The sequence below is a fragment of the Populus nigra genome, chromosome 3 (assembly GCF_951802175.1).
Source record: "Populus nigra chromosome 3, ddPopNigr1.1, whole genome shotgun sequence".
Classification (NCBI taxonomy): Eukaryota; Viridiplantae; Streptophyta; class Magnoliopsida; order Malpighiales; family Salicaceae; genus Populus; species Populus nigra.
In genome coordinates, this window is record NC_084854.1 from 11,031,112 (window position 1) to 11,048,108 (window position 16,997).

General features: G+C 30.5%; 1 protein-coding gene across 2 annotated transcripts; it reads right to left on the reverse strand.

Moving 5' to 3' along the window:
* Positions 1–1,223: 1,223 nt before the first annotated feature.
* Positions 1,224–11,031, reverse strand: LOC133688573 (protein phosphatase 2C 56-like). 2 transcript variants are annotated; one of them, XM_062108092.1, is made up of 4 exons: positions 10,446–11,031; positions 3,867–4,157; positions 3,250–3,355; positions 1,224–1,905 (listed from the first exon to the last, which is right to left on the reverse strand). In XM_062108092.1, the coding sequence occupies exons 1-4, from the start codon at positions 10,896–10,898 to the stop codon at positions 1,571–1,573; spliced, it is 1,185 nt and encodes a 394-aa protein (XP_061964076.1). In that variant the 5' UTR covers positions 10,899–11,031; the 3' UTR covers positions 1,224–1,570. The 2 variants fall into 2 exon arrangements, with proteins under 2 accessions (XP_061964076.1, XP_061964077.1); XM_062108093.1 differs by having other exon boundaries at positions 1,224–1,887; positions 10,446–11,028.
* Between the last annotated feature and the right edge of the window lie 5,966 nt (positions 11,032–16,997).

Genomic DNA, 16,997 nt, shown 5'->3' on the forward strand with positions numbered 1-16,997 from the left:
AAATTTCATGTTTTTCACAAATAAGTATGTCACTTGGAGAAATGAGGCCAATGATAATAATTTTCACAAACGGGTTGGTCAATTAGAGATATGAGACCAATGTTGCAAAACTTACATGTTATTCACAAATGGGTAAGTCACCTAGAAAAATAAAACCATGTTGAAAAACTTTCATGTTTTTCACAAATGGGTAGGTTTCTCTAAGAAATGAAACCAGTGTTGAAAAATCTTTTTATTTTTCTTAAATGAGTAGGTCACCTAAAGAGATGAAACCAATCTTGAAAAACTTTTATGTATTTTATAAATAGATAGGTCACTTGGAGAAATGAAACCAATGCTAAAATTGTCACCTAGAGAAATGAGACCTCGATAAATTTTATTTTTTTTGTAATTTCCACAAATGAGTAAGTCACCTGGATATTAAGAACAATGAGAAAACAAACATGAAAGTACCAAAAAGCCCTTCAAGTCTTGTATTAAAAATTTTGGATCCAAGGGTAACATGGTAATGTGATTGTGCTTTAAGAAATGGAATTCCGAAAAAGCATTTATAAGGGAGTTGAATGGTTTTATTTCGTTGAGGATTATTTTACTGTGAAAAAAAATATAAGCCCCTAATCAATTATAGAATAGCTAATGAATCCCGTATAAAAACCTATTTGACCACTCGAGACCACTTCATTAAGTTGGTTTAGTTAAACGCAAAGATACAATTATAAAGTTCCAATCCACTAGGAACTACACCTTGTCTAGTGTACTTTTGCCACACCAATTGTGTTATGTTAATCTAACAATCAAACCTGAAATATAGCTAGCCAACAAGAAGATCAGGGCATTATGTAGTACATAGCTAGCCAACAAGAAGGACCTTCATTCTTAATCTCTCTGGTCACCGAGGGGGTCGGAGTGATAGGCCCAAAAGGAGGTGAGCAAAGCAGGAAGTGGGACACTTTCTTTCATTTTTGTTTAAAGAATTGCCAAATACGTTAGTTTTCCTGCTGCATACAAGTTACTCTATAAATCTCTGCAACAGCTTGGATAATTATGCTTTTCACAAATTGCAAGTAAACAAACGTAGCACAATTTCATGATTTGACAAGTGCCTGAAATTTGACAAGTACTCTCAATCTTACTCGACCTCCCTGGCATTAAGACTGAAGACAGGATAGTTATTTCCACCACACAGCAAACAATAACTTTAAATTGAAAAACAGAAGCAAGAATGATCTTGCAATCTCTTTCATTTTTTTTCCTCTTGCTTACAGGAATATCATGCAACAACTTTTCTTCTTTTCAATTAAGTTTTTCTTTCTTCTCTCTTTTTGATCAAACCAATTAAAAGTAAGGATTGATCTATTCTTCTGGCGACAGTGAACCAGTTCTGGATGTTAAGAAGCAGCAGTTGTCTGCCGGTTCTATACAGGTCAAGAATAGGAGCTGAAACCTATTGAGTCGCATGAGAAGAGTCCAGTCTATCAGAGACAATGAACTTCAAACATTTGACCTCAGCTCTAACTTAGAGAGGAGAGACAATGGTATTGCAAGGAAATAGGAGGCAGTGCAAATGATCCTAGTCCCCTCTTGACTGCCTCACCTGGCGCCTTCTCTTTTTCAGATCAACAACAATGATTGAAATGTTATCAGAGCTGTTTCTGCCATATGCTATTTCTTGGAGATTATCAGCAACGGTTTGTGCTGGTGAAAAACCATCAGCCGATGATCTGCGCCACCTTCTTAGTATCCGGCGAGCAACTTCTCCCACCTCTTCATTTGTCATGACATCCCAAAGACCATCACTTGCCAAAATCAAGCATTCATCCTCATCAGTCCTGGTCATGAAAGTAACCTCAGGCACGGGTATTATCCATGGCCTTAAATAGCGATCACCTAGGACATGAAAGTAAGCTGCAATCAAATTCAGTAACTAGTGTCCTTCTAAAGTAGTTAGCCAAAAAGGCAAGATGGATTCCCAAAAATTCTCGAAGGAGCACGTTTGATATTTCATATTTTGAGTTTATTTACGAGTACTGAGGCTCCCTGATAGACAACAAAAAAGCAATTAAACCACCTCTAGAAATTAAAGAAGACAGAACTTTTTATAGAATTTTCTTCCTTCCATGTAGAAGTCTCTGGGACTATAAAGACAGACATATCATAGGAATCAGGTCGTTCAATATCATATTCCTTTCTAATTATAAACCAAAGCAACAAGTGTTGGTGATTCAACAACAATAAGAACCCTCTTTCTTATTAAAAAAAAAAAAAACCATCAAGAATCATCAAAAGAGCATCAATTATCTATAAGGACAAACCCAACCAACGGCCTATGAAAATGGATAGGATCCAAGATGCCTGTCATAGCAGCACTATAGTTATAGCAGACCAACAATAATGTTGTCAAGTACTTTCGAGGATGGTACATCAAGGAAACACCACAAGACTCGCAAAACTTCAAAAAGAGCACAACCACCAGATATTCACATAACAAATACAATTCTTCTATACCATACCATCAAAATAATGGGAAAAAATGTCATTCAACGATTTACAGAGGGATGATCAGATCAATTTGCAAGATTTTTAATGATACATTCAATAAAAGCCCTACTTATTCGTAATAATTTTGAAGCAAAGTGATTTATCAATCTTTCAACAGATAATGAGACAATCGCACCAGGATCTCATTGTTGTGTGCAATTCAAACAGCAAACACTTGGCTTTAAAGTTGTCAATCACCCTAAGACACTGATGAACAAGTTTTCTGATCCAGTACAAACAGCATTACTGATTGAGATGTGAAGTCATGAAAAGGAAACAGCAACAAATACATGTTTTCAAATATGCTAATCAAAGGAACATTACCTATGACCCAAAATATAAGTGCATACGTGTGCTTGTGTTTACCTAGAATAATATAGAATTCTATTTTTGTGTGCAGACAGGTGGTCAATTACGGTACTATATATGAGGACTCAAAGAAACATGATATTATTTTGTCATAGCAATTCAAAACTACGAGAATTCTTAGTCTAAGTGTAGAGATTGACAATCCCGTTAAACTTGTGAAATTTAGTCTTCAGCACAATAGAAGAGGTATAGCTACCGGAAGAAGCAAGATAGCATAATCATGTCTACCATTATACGATGATTAATCAAGATAATTCAACAAAACATGCGAAAGAAAAATAAATGTTCTACAAAAGATGAAGAGGATATTTAATATGAAGAGACTTGTGGATAGAAGAAAACCTATAGCTCTGGACATAGCAAGGACTCCAAGTACCCTAGCACCATTCCAGTTTATGACTCTCCCCCCTTGTCCTTCAATTCTCATTAGTTCGTCACTTCTGTCAGGCTGAAAAAGAAACAATATATGTCCTAAATCTTGTTAATACAAGATAAAATTGTGTTAAGTTTTGAACGAGCACCAACATGTATGTGTATATGCTGTAAACAAAGTATTTTAAGCCCTCTACATGGAAATGGACAAGTTGGCATTTTGAATGTCTTGCAGTTGTGAAGCCTTCCATTTAACCTTAGAAAGTACCCAAAAATATGCGCAGAACACTTATTGGAGAAACTTATACTCTATTTTGCATTTCATATATCTTAGAACTCTATTCTTCATTTTATTCAGGTGCCATAGGTGATGTGTAGAAGTAAATGCCTTGACAAGTGCAGAAGACTAAGGGGTATCATACGGAAATTTACAGTCATCCAGGTGACCTAAAATAAGGAGTGGTGATGATTTAGATAAAGATATCAGTTCCAGTAATAGAATTCTTTGGAGAGAAAAGCAGGTAAACACTTAAATGAATAACTTTAAAAAATAATGCACAGAAAGCATTAGAAGATTTAGATATAACCTTTTGGTCAACAGTAAGAGGAATAGCTTCAGTCCTCCGAAAAAGTACTGCCCTGGAGTCACCACAGTTGGATGTAATTATCTGACAACCGGATAGCACAACGACAACTGCTGTTGATCCCACCATTTCGGGTGCAACTCCCTCAGTCAATACCTCACTGTCAGCCCTCCTAAAACCACTAGAAAATGTAGCTTCCCATCTTCTCTGCCATTCACAGCCATCAATTGTTTGATCACGATCCCACTCTTCTAGTATAACTTCATGCATTCTCTCTTTACAGAAATTAGCCACCTATAAATTACAAACCAAAACATAGGATCAATATATATGCTTTGAACAGGTATAAATTCATTAGTGTTAAATTCTAAGAGGGCTACAAAAAGGAAAATTATATTTCTCTAGAGATCAATTTCATGATACATGAAATTATCTTATAAGGAACTATTTTATGATTTTTTTTTTCAATTCAATTTCCATCTTATAAATTTGTATAAATACATATCACATATTAAAATATTATTATTGTATAATACCTAAAGAAATAATGTTTTATTTTCCTCAAGAAAAGATCATCTTTTCCCCAATGCCTAGTTCAAAGGTTTTATAACTCAAAAGCAATATTGTCATTACATTATTATAATGAATAATATTTTATGTCTTGTTGAACAATAATTTCACTTTTTCCTTTAGGTTTTTGTTAATATATAAAAAAAATAAGTCCTCCATTTCAATTTTTAGATATAAAGAAAATACAAAAATTAATGTATTTTTTTTTTCTTGAAACTAAAATATTTATAATGAGTGGAGAAAATATATTTGTTTAAAAAATATTTAAAGGATATGTAAAAACCATGATTAAACAATATATCATGAAAAAATGCTCGCGAAACATATTATAAGCATATAATAAATATTATCTCATTTTATGTCATCTCATCTCCTACCATTGAACAGAGACGAGAATAAAAATTTATTTCTATCCACTTTACCAAACACATATTAGTCACGTCTCCAAGACCTTGTCTCCTACAACCTCGTCCAAATAATTTCATCTCATTTATCTTGTCTCTTTATCAAATGCTATTAATTTAAAGGATGTCCCTTGATTTTCTGAATTCAAACATTAGGATTAGAATCCTTCTAATACATTAGGCTAATGTGGGGCGTGTGTTTAAGATCATCTGAAAAAAGACTTTGCATTGATTGACATGCAAGTTGATCTAAAAATACACTTGTCGTCAAACAAAAAAACAGCACTACCAACCTGAGGGGTGTAACTCAATTGGTCACGCTCTAAGTTTGCTTTCTAGAGATCACCAGTTTGAGTCCACAAACCTCAGGACTACTGGAGACTTACATGATCGTTAATTTCAGGGCCTATAGGATTAGTCGAGGTGCGCGCAAGCTGACCCAAACACCCATGTTAATCCAAAAAAAAAACAGCACTACCAAAATATTATTATTGAACACATTCTCGTGACTTTGAAAAGATCCGAAGTAAGTGTTTGCTCTCTTTAAGATGAAATATAGAAATTTAAGAAATAAATGATTGAGTAATTAATATTTTAATAGTATAACCAATCAAATATATTTATATTCATGATTTTTCATCACTATTATATAATTTGCTAGTTATGTTACTGATATATCAATTTTGTAGCATAATTAAATTGATCTTTCATATAATTATTTGTTTATTGTTAACAATATTTTACTAAATATGATGTTACTTTTAATGACATGATTTAAAATTTATCTATAAATACAAATATCTTAGCATATGACATAATATTTTATTTTTTATTATTTAGTATTTTACTTTATTGTAAATGTTAATATCTCTATTTGTTTTGTCATGTACTTGGTATCTTTACGAGAAACATAATCAATAAAAAATAGTTGTCTGTATTTTGTTTTATAATTGTTTGATTCTTACATAAACTATCATGTGATTATTTTGTTAGTGCTATTTTATAAATAGCTTGTTGTCTTCGATAAAATTATGTGATGATGTTCTATCGCTCATAGAAATAGTAAGATATAGTTATTAAATCTAAACAAGAATTATTAATTGGATAAAAAATTCAACAATCCATCAACAAATTAATCTTTATGATAAAGATTTGAAATACAAAGTTCATATGAACTCAATAAAATTATTAGTTTTTAAATTAAAAATTGTATTGAATTTAGAGAACATATTTTTTATGTTTCCATAATTTTCTTTTTCAAGTTTTTCATTGTTTTTCAATAAAAAGAATAAGTTAATAAATAATACAGTATTTTTCTTTTATATATAAGACTTTTTATCAATCTAGAACATTAAATTTTTCTTTTATATTTTCAAAAATTCTTTAATAAATCTATTTTTAGCAAGGAGTATAAATCTAATATTTTTTTCTTGTTGAAACTAATAAGTAGTTTTTCATGAAAATAAATAAAGTAATATTTATACTTACACTATCATAAATATAAAAAATTAAAATGATTAGTATAAATTATAATTCTGATTTTCAATATAAAAAAAACAGATATAATCTTAAAGTTTTTTTTTTTTGAAAAGCTTCTCCATTATTGGTAACAATATAATCACCACTACCACTTTGCTACTTTTATCACTAGCATTATCATCATTATCACCATTGTTATCATCTCTTATCTTATTACAACAACTTAATAACTATTTTATTTTTATAAAGAAATGTTTTACTTGACATATCAAAAAAGGAAAAACTACTCACAGGAAAATAATTATTTCTAGAAAAGTATTTTAGCAAAATAACACTCTAGTTAATATTTAAACAATAATTTAATTTCAGTGAACTTCAATTAATATAATCTATTTTTTCATTAATTTTACTTAGGGTTAGTGTATTGAGGTCTTTTTTTCTTTTTTTCTTGTTTTTTATTATTTTTTTTAGATAATGTGTTTATTTGTTTTTTCTTATTGTACTAACAAATTTCCCTTTTAAAAAAATATTTTTTTCTTTATATATGTAATTAATAGTCCATACAAGTAACTAATACTTCAATTACATTATTATCAACATTTCATGTTGACTGTTTATTTAACCATTTTAAAAACATGCAATTGGATATTATCCTTACATAAAGAAGGTGTAGAAAGCTAGATACTCGAATGACTACGGTAAAGATCTTGTTAGGTGAGAGAGTCATATTTCATAGCCCCAGAAAAAAAAATGAAAAGGAATATAATGAAATGAGACCACCTAACCACTGGTCTCGTGTAAAAATATACTAGCCTCTGTACCGGTATTTCACCTTGAAGCTAGATAATTTTTTTAACAAAAATCAATATTCAATATTGAAAATGAGTAAAAACATATATAAAAAAACAGTAACGACAAACATAAAAGAACATTAATTAGAGTTAAATCAACACAGGATATCCCGTCAAACTCGTGGTCTAAATTAAATTACTAAAAAAAATAAATTAAAAATAAAAAGAACTATAAAACTTTTTTAAAAAAATATGATAACTTTTTTAAACATTTGAACTAAGTCATTAAACTTAAGCACTTAATATAAAAAATCACGAATCCCAATCCTAAAAAATATATTAAATGATAAAATTTAAAAAACAAATTTTAATCATACAAGAGGATTTTAAAAATAACAATTTAAAAAATAAAAATCAAGATCATTGTAACTACTCCTAGTACTAAGTAATATCATCACTATTACTATTATTGTTATGATCATCATCATTATTATTATTATTATTATTATTATTATTACCACAATTATTGCAAATATTATCATTATTAGTAATAATAGCAGCATTCCTATTAATATTATTATTATTTTAAAAATTAACACCACAATAATCATCATCATCATCATCATTATTATTATTATTTTAATTAATGTTGTTTTTATCATCATCATCAATAATGTTTTTATTTTCGTCACTATTTTTATTATTATTATTATTATAAAAAAATAAAAATCATGAACTTGATTTGAATGATAGAATTTAAAACTATAAGAACTTTGATAAAAGGGCTAAGAAAAAAAAATAAAAAAAGGGACTAAAATGAATCATTATTATCACTGAAAAAAAAATCATAAACTTGATTTAAATGATTAAATTGCAAGCCATAAAAACTTTGAGAAAAAAGTAAAGAGAAAAAATTAAGAAATAAAAATAAAAAGACTAAACTGAAATAACTTATATATACAAATTAAGAATCAATGGTTAAATTGAAAACAACAATCAAAACTAAAAGGTCTGAATTTAAAATAATAAGAAAAAACTGACGACCATAGGATATTTACAGGGGTACAAGAAATGAAGGGGGAAAAAAAAGGATTGTTGACAATACACTGGCCAGATTTAGAGCACATGCGCCACCTATAATGAAAGAAGAGATAGCGAAGAATAATCCAAGATGGTGGACAACTATTTTTGACAACCGGAAACCGCCGCACACGCCAATAGCTTTTAATATAAAAATTATTATTTTAATAGTAAATTATATAACTACTCTCGATCAAACTTACAACTAACAAAAAGAATCGAGGTTAAAAGACTAAAATACCCCTGACAATGAATTAAGAGTCTATGAGTAATTCTACTATGTATTAAAAAAACCCTAAATACCCTACCCGACACCATTTATTTATTTTTTCCTCATGGAGGCATTTTAGTTATTTTACTATTTATAAAAACATTGAATGGACAACAATACCCCAAAACAAATCGGCAATGACTTATGAACCCTGTAAAAATACCAAAATACTCTTAATTCAAAGGCATTTATTTTTTTATGGGAATGAATAGTCACCACACTATAGTTGTGAATAGAAAAATATGAAGGGGATTATAATAAATCTCTTTATATGTGTTGCATACAAAGAGACAATATCCATTCACCGCTTACATTTGCTATTTCTACCAAAGAACTAACCTTGCTCTACATATAGTGATATACCAGTGGGCTCCGCCTTAAGTACTTTGCAGTTTTTTATCCACCTAAATTTAGATGAGAAAATAGCAAGGTGTTGAGTTTTTTTAAAAAGAAAACTATTAGATAAATGAATTTTTTTTAAGCATGTACTAATTTAAGAGGAAAAAAAACTTCACGCCAAGCTTCTCCAAAAAAACCTAACATACCAATTTCTATTTATCCATTCACATAGGTAGAATGAATCTTTTTTTTTTCCAAAAAAGAAAAAAATATATTTTTGTTAATTGACACCCTTTAAAAATATATATTAGCTAGATAACATAAACCAAAAAAATTTGACAAACTAACATAGTTTCATGTCATTATTAAAAAACATGATATTTTAAGATGTCAATGAATAACATAGTATTTGAAAGAATTTGTTAAATAGACACGCACAAATTATAATAAGGAGATATGAGAATAAAAAAAATCTCGAAAACACATCAAAATTAAAATTATAATATCATTAGTACTATCAAAAAGATTTCAACGTGACGAATCCAATGATACTAAAAACAAATCACCAAATATAATCGGAGTGGATCACACTCTCCCTCTAAAGACAAGTAAGCAATTTTATGGAAGGAAAAAAAACACGATAGTACATAGAAGTTTTGATCACGACAACACTAGTATCATCAGAAAAATCTTGTCGAAACAAATTTAACGACACTAAAAAAAATCTCCAACAAATATCAGAGTGGATCACACTCTTTATTCAAAAATAAATAAGCAAGTATAATAAAGGAGAAGAAAAACAAAAAAAAAAAAACAAGACTTCGAATGTTAGTCAAAGCTTTGATTGCAACCCCCTTATCCTTGGGTGAAGAATATAGTCAACTTCAGTTATTGTTGGTAACGATTCTTTTTTTTTTGTTGGTGAAAATGTGGTGACGATTCTTGATATTATTATATTTATCTTATCATAATTGTTTTGAATGTTTTCATGATCAAAATTTTAGCATACCTTTAATATCTTTTTTTTTCTCTGAATTTATATGATTTCATTTAATATTTATTTTGAAACACCACATTTTCATAAGCAGCATTTTAAAGTATTATGTTTTGCAAACATAACATACCCCAACTTAGATTTTTTTAAAAAAATAAATAAGTTCCTTGTTATTTTGATAATTTTTCAAAAACAAAATGGTAATTTATTAAAAAAAAAATGAAAATGCTGTGACGTATGATGATGCATATGTGATGACAGAACCCCACAGACACTCGTGACGCTAGACACACTTCTTTGATAACATCAAACGTCTGTCGCTTCTAGATATATGGACCTCTCTAAACCAGATGCGTGTCTTACCACGTCAAATCTCATTAAAATACAAATAAAAATGCTCCACAAAATTATTAGAGCTAAAAACCACGTTTAGAGCGATTTGATCCAAGAACTATATATACTATCTTTATTTAATGAAAAACAAAATGCTTCCTGTCCGGCCCCTTGTTTTATGATCGAATAATTTTATTTCTGACAAAATTATATTATCAGATATAAATAATTATATTGAAGGTTTTAGTGTATTTAGTATTTTACTAAACGATTTGTTATGAAACGTAAATATACTGCAGACTGTAGAGTATACGTACGTACCTGAGAGCCACCGTGACCATCATAGACACCAAAGAAATGGATGGGAGAGATCTCGGAGGAATTTCTAGAACCAGGAGCCGTACAACCTCCAACGTGATTGCACGTGCGAGACATAAAACTCGGGATAACGGCAACTGCATCCTCCATCTCCTTCCGCCTCCCAATTACTGACGTGTAACCCCAGCTCACTCCTTTATTATTCCTCCCTAAACACTTCTCTCTCTCCGTCACAATCGCCATAATATTTAACTCCTCCCTCGCCAAATCAACATCCCTCGGTACCACAACGGAGGTTGGAATCTCGCCGGAGCTCCCGCTCGTCGTGGAAATATCACCCGAGCTGATGTTACTTATAGAACCCTCCGCGCTGCTTAGTATGGAGGAGATTCCTGAGCTCATTGAAGCTAGCTCCAGGTCGTCTCTCTCGCGTTGGCCTTTATTTGAAGGGTCCATGTAGATCGGTGTGAGTGAAAGGGAGGAGAGAGCGTGGGAGAGGAGATAAAAAGAAGAGGGAAATTAAGACAGATAGGAGAGTGACACGTGTTTGGGGAGATCTGAAGCGATTACACACGCATCTTGAGTGTACTTCTTCTCATAAGGAAAAGAAATAGAGGGTCAAGTCAATCATATCAATGGTGTAAACAAGTCGTACTCACTGTCTTTTTAACGATGCACCGCCACGTGTCTACTGGCGGTGCCACGTTGGTAGACTTTGGAGATGATGCTAGCTGAGAACGAGTTAAGGGAGAGGAAAGACTCTCTGCTTCGGTAGGTATATTTAAGCACTGGACCCTCCAAACAATTCGTGAGGTGTCAAGTGATGAGGAATCTAGGTACTTGGTAGGTGGACCCCAAAAGAGGTACGAAGTTCTACGTGGCAGGTTGGAAGGAAGGTGGGACACTGTTATTAGGTAGAATTTGACTTTTTTTATTTTATATATATAGAAATGTGCTAAATTATGTCGGATTTTGATGTAAGGGAAAGCTGTGGTAGCCTAGCCTAGCCTAGCCTAGCCTAGCCTAGCTCGCTAGTAATAATGATAATAAGAACGGATGAGATAATAAGAACGGATGAATTACCACGTTAGAATTCGTCTTTAATTAGGCAATTAAAAAGTAAGATCTAACGGTCTCAAATTGCCAGCTCATTTGGGGTCGTACCTCAACGATTAGGGAAGAGACGGTGGAATTTTTTATTAAAAAAAATGACACAGTTAAAAAAAACAATATATTATTAGGAAATTAGAAGTCATGCCACGGGCTTCAGCGTTATTGTAGATTTATAAAAAAAATTATAAAAAAATTATATAGAGAAAAATGGTTACAATTCACAATATTTTTAAAGAAAAAACTACAAAGTTAAATTCTTAAATAACTCAATATTAAAAAAATAAAATCAATAAAAATAATTTTTAAAAAACCAGAAAAAAAACAAAAGAAAAAAAAACAAAGCATAGAAACACTATAGCAATTTATAGTGTTTCATAAGGAATTTTAAAGTTGTAATTGTTAACCAGCTCAATATTAAAAATAATAAAATTGATAAAAATAATTTTGAAAAATATCATAACAAAAAAAATCATGTTGGGGAATACTGTAGCAATCCACAGTGTTTTAAAGAAAGAACTACGAAGCTAATGTCAACCAGCTCAATATGAAAAAAATAAAACCGACAAAGACAATTTTAGAAAAATAATTATAAAAAAAAACATGTGGGGAAACACTATAGCAATCCATAGTGTTTTAAAAGAAAAAAACTACAAAGCTAAATTATCAACTAGCTCAATATTAAAAAAATAAAATCGACAAAAACAATTCTGAAAAAAAAAACAAAAAAATAAAACAAAAAAAGAAGAAGACAATCTTGAAAAAAAAAATATATTGGGAAAACTAAAGCTCAATTTTCAACCAGCTCAATATTAAAAAAATAAATTCGACAAAGATAATTTAAAAAAAACCATGTGAGGAAACACTATAGCAAAACAAAAACCATGTGGGAGAAATACTGTAGCAATCCACAATGTTATTTTTGAAAAAACTACGAAGCTAAATTTTCAACTAGCTCAATATGAAAAAAATAAAATCGACAAAGACCAGTTTGAAAAAAAAAAGAAAAAAAAAACCATATAGAGAAATATTGTAGCAGTCCACAATGTTTTAAAGAAAAAAAACTACATAGCTAAATTTTCAACCAGTTCAATATTTAAAAAAATTGGCAAAGATAATTTTGAAAAAAAAATAAAAAAAGAAGAAGTCAATTTTGAAAAAAAAGAAAAATATATATAAAAAAAGAAACAAAAGCAAAAAAAAAAAACATGTGGGGAAAGCTACAATGCTTTCCCCACAAGTTTTAGAGTTATTGATAATAGCGTTCGAAGATGATTCGATATCTTAAATGGTGTTTTTTCTTATAACATGTGACGTGGTTATATAATAAAATTATTATTCAGAAGAAGAATATTGGTGTGTGTGTGTGTGTGTCTATATATATATAGGGTTGTTGTTCTACTAAATAAATTTAAGAATTAAAAAAATTAAAAGAAAATCAGCTTTAAATTGTTCGAAACAGCTTTTAATCCTCCACCAAAACATCAAAATCATCTTTTACTTGTCTCCACAAGTCTTTTTACTTTTTTTTATTACAAACAACCGGCCAAGCTTTCATTAATAGTCTCCGCTCTACCATAACAGGTGAAACTATCATCTAGACATCAAAAAATCAAGGTAAAAGAGTTTCATTCTCTTAGATTTATGAGTTTTATTATTGAATTGATAAATTTTAAGTTTTGATTTATAAATATTTATGTTGTGTTTGATAATTAGATATTTGGTTGATGATGAGATAATTTCGGGTTTCGAATGTTTTAATTGTGTGTTTTTAATACAATTGATGTTATTTATGGAATCAATTAGGTTTGAATTAAATAAATTAGGTTTTGAATGAATTATTGGGTTATTAATTATTTAATAATATTACTTGAAGATAAATTTTGTTTTAATTGATGCAATTAGATAACCTTTTAATCAATTGATGTTATTAATAAAGTTATGGTAGAAATAATAACAACTAGATTTTTCGTTGAATTTTAATTAAAAAATGTTTAATAAGGGATTTTGTTCAATTAAAATCAATTAGTTTATAATTATTGCAATTAGATATTTTTCAAAGATATTATTAATGTTAAAGTAATAACAATTAGGGTTTATATTAAATTGTAAGATAATTTGTTTTTGATGAAATGAATATTCTTATTTTACATAATGTCTTTAAACTTATTTATGTGAAACTTCTTTATGGTAGTACTATTAATTTTTATATAAATAATAGTATCACTTATATTGACGGAAGTACCGTGTTAATGCATACTAATAGTTCAATTTACATATTGATTTGTCTATGTTTGATTTTGAATTCGATGTTTTGTTGTGTAGCTATGCCAAAGCGTAAATATTCTCTATGTTTGGTAGTATACTTTTTGCAGGTCTTAATGGGATGCTTGTGCCCTTGTTCTACCTATCACTGATGAAGGATTTCGAATCCATTCCATTATATAATTGTGATTCAGGTGTCCTTGCATGTTTGTATAGGCATTTGTGTCAAACTAGCTTGAAAAAAACAAAGCAAGTTAGGGAATGTTTATTGTTTTTATAGGTAAAATAAATAAATAAGTTTTTTTTAATTTTTGTATTATGTTTTTTTATGTTTGAGTTGGTTACTAATTATTGTATTTTTTTGTACATAAAGCTATAGTCATAGGAGCAATAATTGCTGGTGTTGATTGTCACGGGGTGCGCCGCGACAGTGAGGCTTTATCGTGCCTCCTCATGAGGTGTAGTGTTATTGGAAAAGAAAAAGGTTTTGGTTTAATCATAAAATTATTTATAAGGTTCAAGAGTCACCACTTAGTATTATAACCTTTAGGAACCTATAGTCTGCGAGAGTCTGGGTAAAGGACTGGTTATATAAGGGGAACATGCATCACCTATAGTGCACCCTACCTAAGGTAAGCTACATTGTTGTTTGATTGTTTCTCTAGGTCAGATTTCTGGTCTCGTTTACGGTTCAAGGTAGATCTCTCTTCATAAGAGAGTCTTTACTTTATCGGGTTAAATCCTAACCGTTCTAGAGTCTGAATCTTAGCATCACATTTATTTTACACCTTGTATCTTTAATACCTGAGGGTGCACTCTATTGTATAGTTTTACACCCCACAAATATTAAAGTCTACATATAGACCTTAAAAAAATGACTGGAAAAGAGTTTTTGATATTTGGGTAAAACACTAATTGGTGATCATAAACTCGTTACGATATCTATTTTACATTTTAAAACATGAAAAAGATGCAATTTTTGAAAATATGCTTGGAAAACTATTTAGGATTTGGTCGTATGCATGAAAATAATATATATATTATTTTAAAAGGCTTGAGATTTTTTTGGATTTTTTAGAAATTTTTTTGGAGAAAATCGAGTATTTTAATACCGAATTTGTATTTTACAATGTAAATATATGACCCGATATTATATAAAATTGGTAAGAAAACATTTGAAACAATATAAAAAAAATTAAAGGACTTTTGTGTTTTTTTTTGGAAATTTAGTTTTTTTATATAAATAAATATGATATTATACTAAATATGTGGGCTGGGCCGGACTCAGCCCATGAATAATTGTGTTGGGTCGATCTTTGCCCAAAATGATTGGGGGTAGGCCAGAGCAGGCCCAACCCATGAATAATTGTGTTGGGTCGATCTTTGCCCAAAATGATTGGGGGTAGGCCAGAGCAGGCCCAACCATCTGGGCTAAGCCAGATCAAGTTCGACCCACCATATATGTGAATTATTTGCAGAATGTGAACAGTAATTCACGTTCTACATACAACCAAAATGGTTGCAGAAAATGGAGAAAGGCGGAGGAGAAGACTACCGAAGGCAATGGTCACACGACTGTGATCAGGAGGCTGAGCTGATGGTTCGGGTGCTGCGAGGAATGGTGAAAGAGTTGGCGATTAGTGGCAAAGGAAGGAAAAGAAGAAGAAGAAAATCTGTAAAGGGGAGATAGAGGAGTTCGCGATGGCTGTTCTACCACTAGTGAGGATTTGGGTTTGTAGGCAGGCTAAGTCGCCATCTGTTAGTGGAGGAGAAATGTTTATATGGGGTCTTCAGGGGCTAAAGACATGGTGGAGAGAGAAGGAAATGAGGAAAGAATTGGCTACGAATCGAGGAATGACTGTTTTTTTTTTTTTACAGATTTTGGGCCCAATTTTCTTTATGCTCGAGCCATGAAATCCACACCTATTTATAGGAGATGGAATACGGTAATCTTGTCTATAGAGGGGAAATATTTCAGCCTTTGATTCAGTTGGAAAGGATCTCAACCGTTGGTTGAAAGTAGACACCATAAGCTGTCAAATCTAACAGTTCAAGGCTGCTTGAGGTAGATACTTTAGACAGGCATCAAGACCGGCATCAAGGCCGCTATGTTGCCATTCAGCCTGAACGGGCCATGCCTAGGGATAAATGGTTGTTAGGTGATCATTTTTGTTCAAATGTTGTCAAATTTGATGGACATATGAGGCATTAAATGCACCTGAAAAGTAGCCATCTGGGTAACTTTTTAGCTAAAATTTGAGGAAGATAATGAATAGTGACCAGACAACGCGTCATCTGGTCTTTCTTCTTCTTTTTCTTCTTCTTCTTCTTTTTTAAATACAAAACGACTTCGTTTAGGGTTAAATTAGGGAGTTTTGTTCAACTTTAATTTAATCCTTTACCTTTCAATTTGTTTCGATTGTACCCTTAATTGACCCTAAATTTTTGATTTAGTGTAATTTAGCCTCTGCGGAATTTCTATATCAGCCCTTAATTTACGCAACTTTTACACTTTAGTCCTTAGTCTCAGATTTATGCAATTTAACTCCTAATTGACCTTTAAACTTTCAATTTTTTTAATTTCGCCCTCGGTTTTTGTTAATTAAGCCCCCATAGTTTGGTATCGTTTGCAGTGGTCATTAGCTGCGAGTTTTGTCAATTTGACCCCTAATTGACCCTAAAACATTAATTTTCTTGTAATTTTGCCCCTAATTTCAATTAATTAAGCTGGTGAAAATTAAATTTGGTCTCTTAAAATGTCAATCTTCTCAATTAAGCTCAAATTAGTCTCCCAAACTTAATTTTTCACCAATTAAGCCCCTAATAAAATAAATTTGACCCATTTAAAATATAATAAAGTCAATTTGGTTATTAAATCCTTCAATTTGACCCAAATTAATTCTTAAATATAATTAAAATTCAATTTGGCTCATGATTAAATCAAATTAACCTATTAAAAATTAATTATGTCCCTAGACTTAATTTTTATGCTAATTTTTCCAATAATCATTTAATTTGATCTTGAATTTGTGTTTTTTCTCCACTTTTAGGTTTATTTTTTTTCCTCTACTAACTTAAAAAGAATATTTTTATTAATTCAAGTGTTAATTTTTAACGAAATTAATTAAATGATGAAAAATATATTAGAAAATATGAAAAACCTAAAAACTGAAATTAATT

Bases quoted from the DNA above. Each gene is read 5' to 3' on its own strand.
- LOC133688573 (XM_062108092.1), bottom strand. From the start codon at position 10,898: ATGGACCCTTCAAATAAAGGCCAACGCGAGAGAGACGACCTGGAGCTA. The intron at 4,158-10,445 runs GTACGTACGTAT...TGTAATTTATAG, and splicing joins ATGGTCACGGTGGCTCTCAG to GTGGCTAATTTCTGTAAAGA. The intron at 3,356-3,866 runs GTTATATCTAAA...TTTCTTTTTCAG, and splicing joins CTCTTACTGTTGACCAAAAG to CCTGACAGAAGTGACGAACT.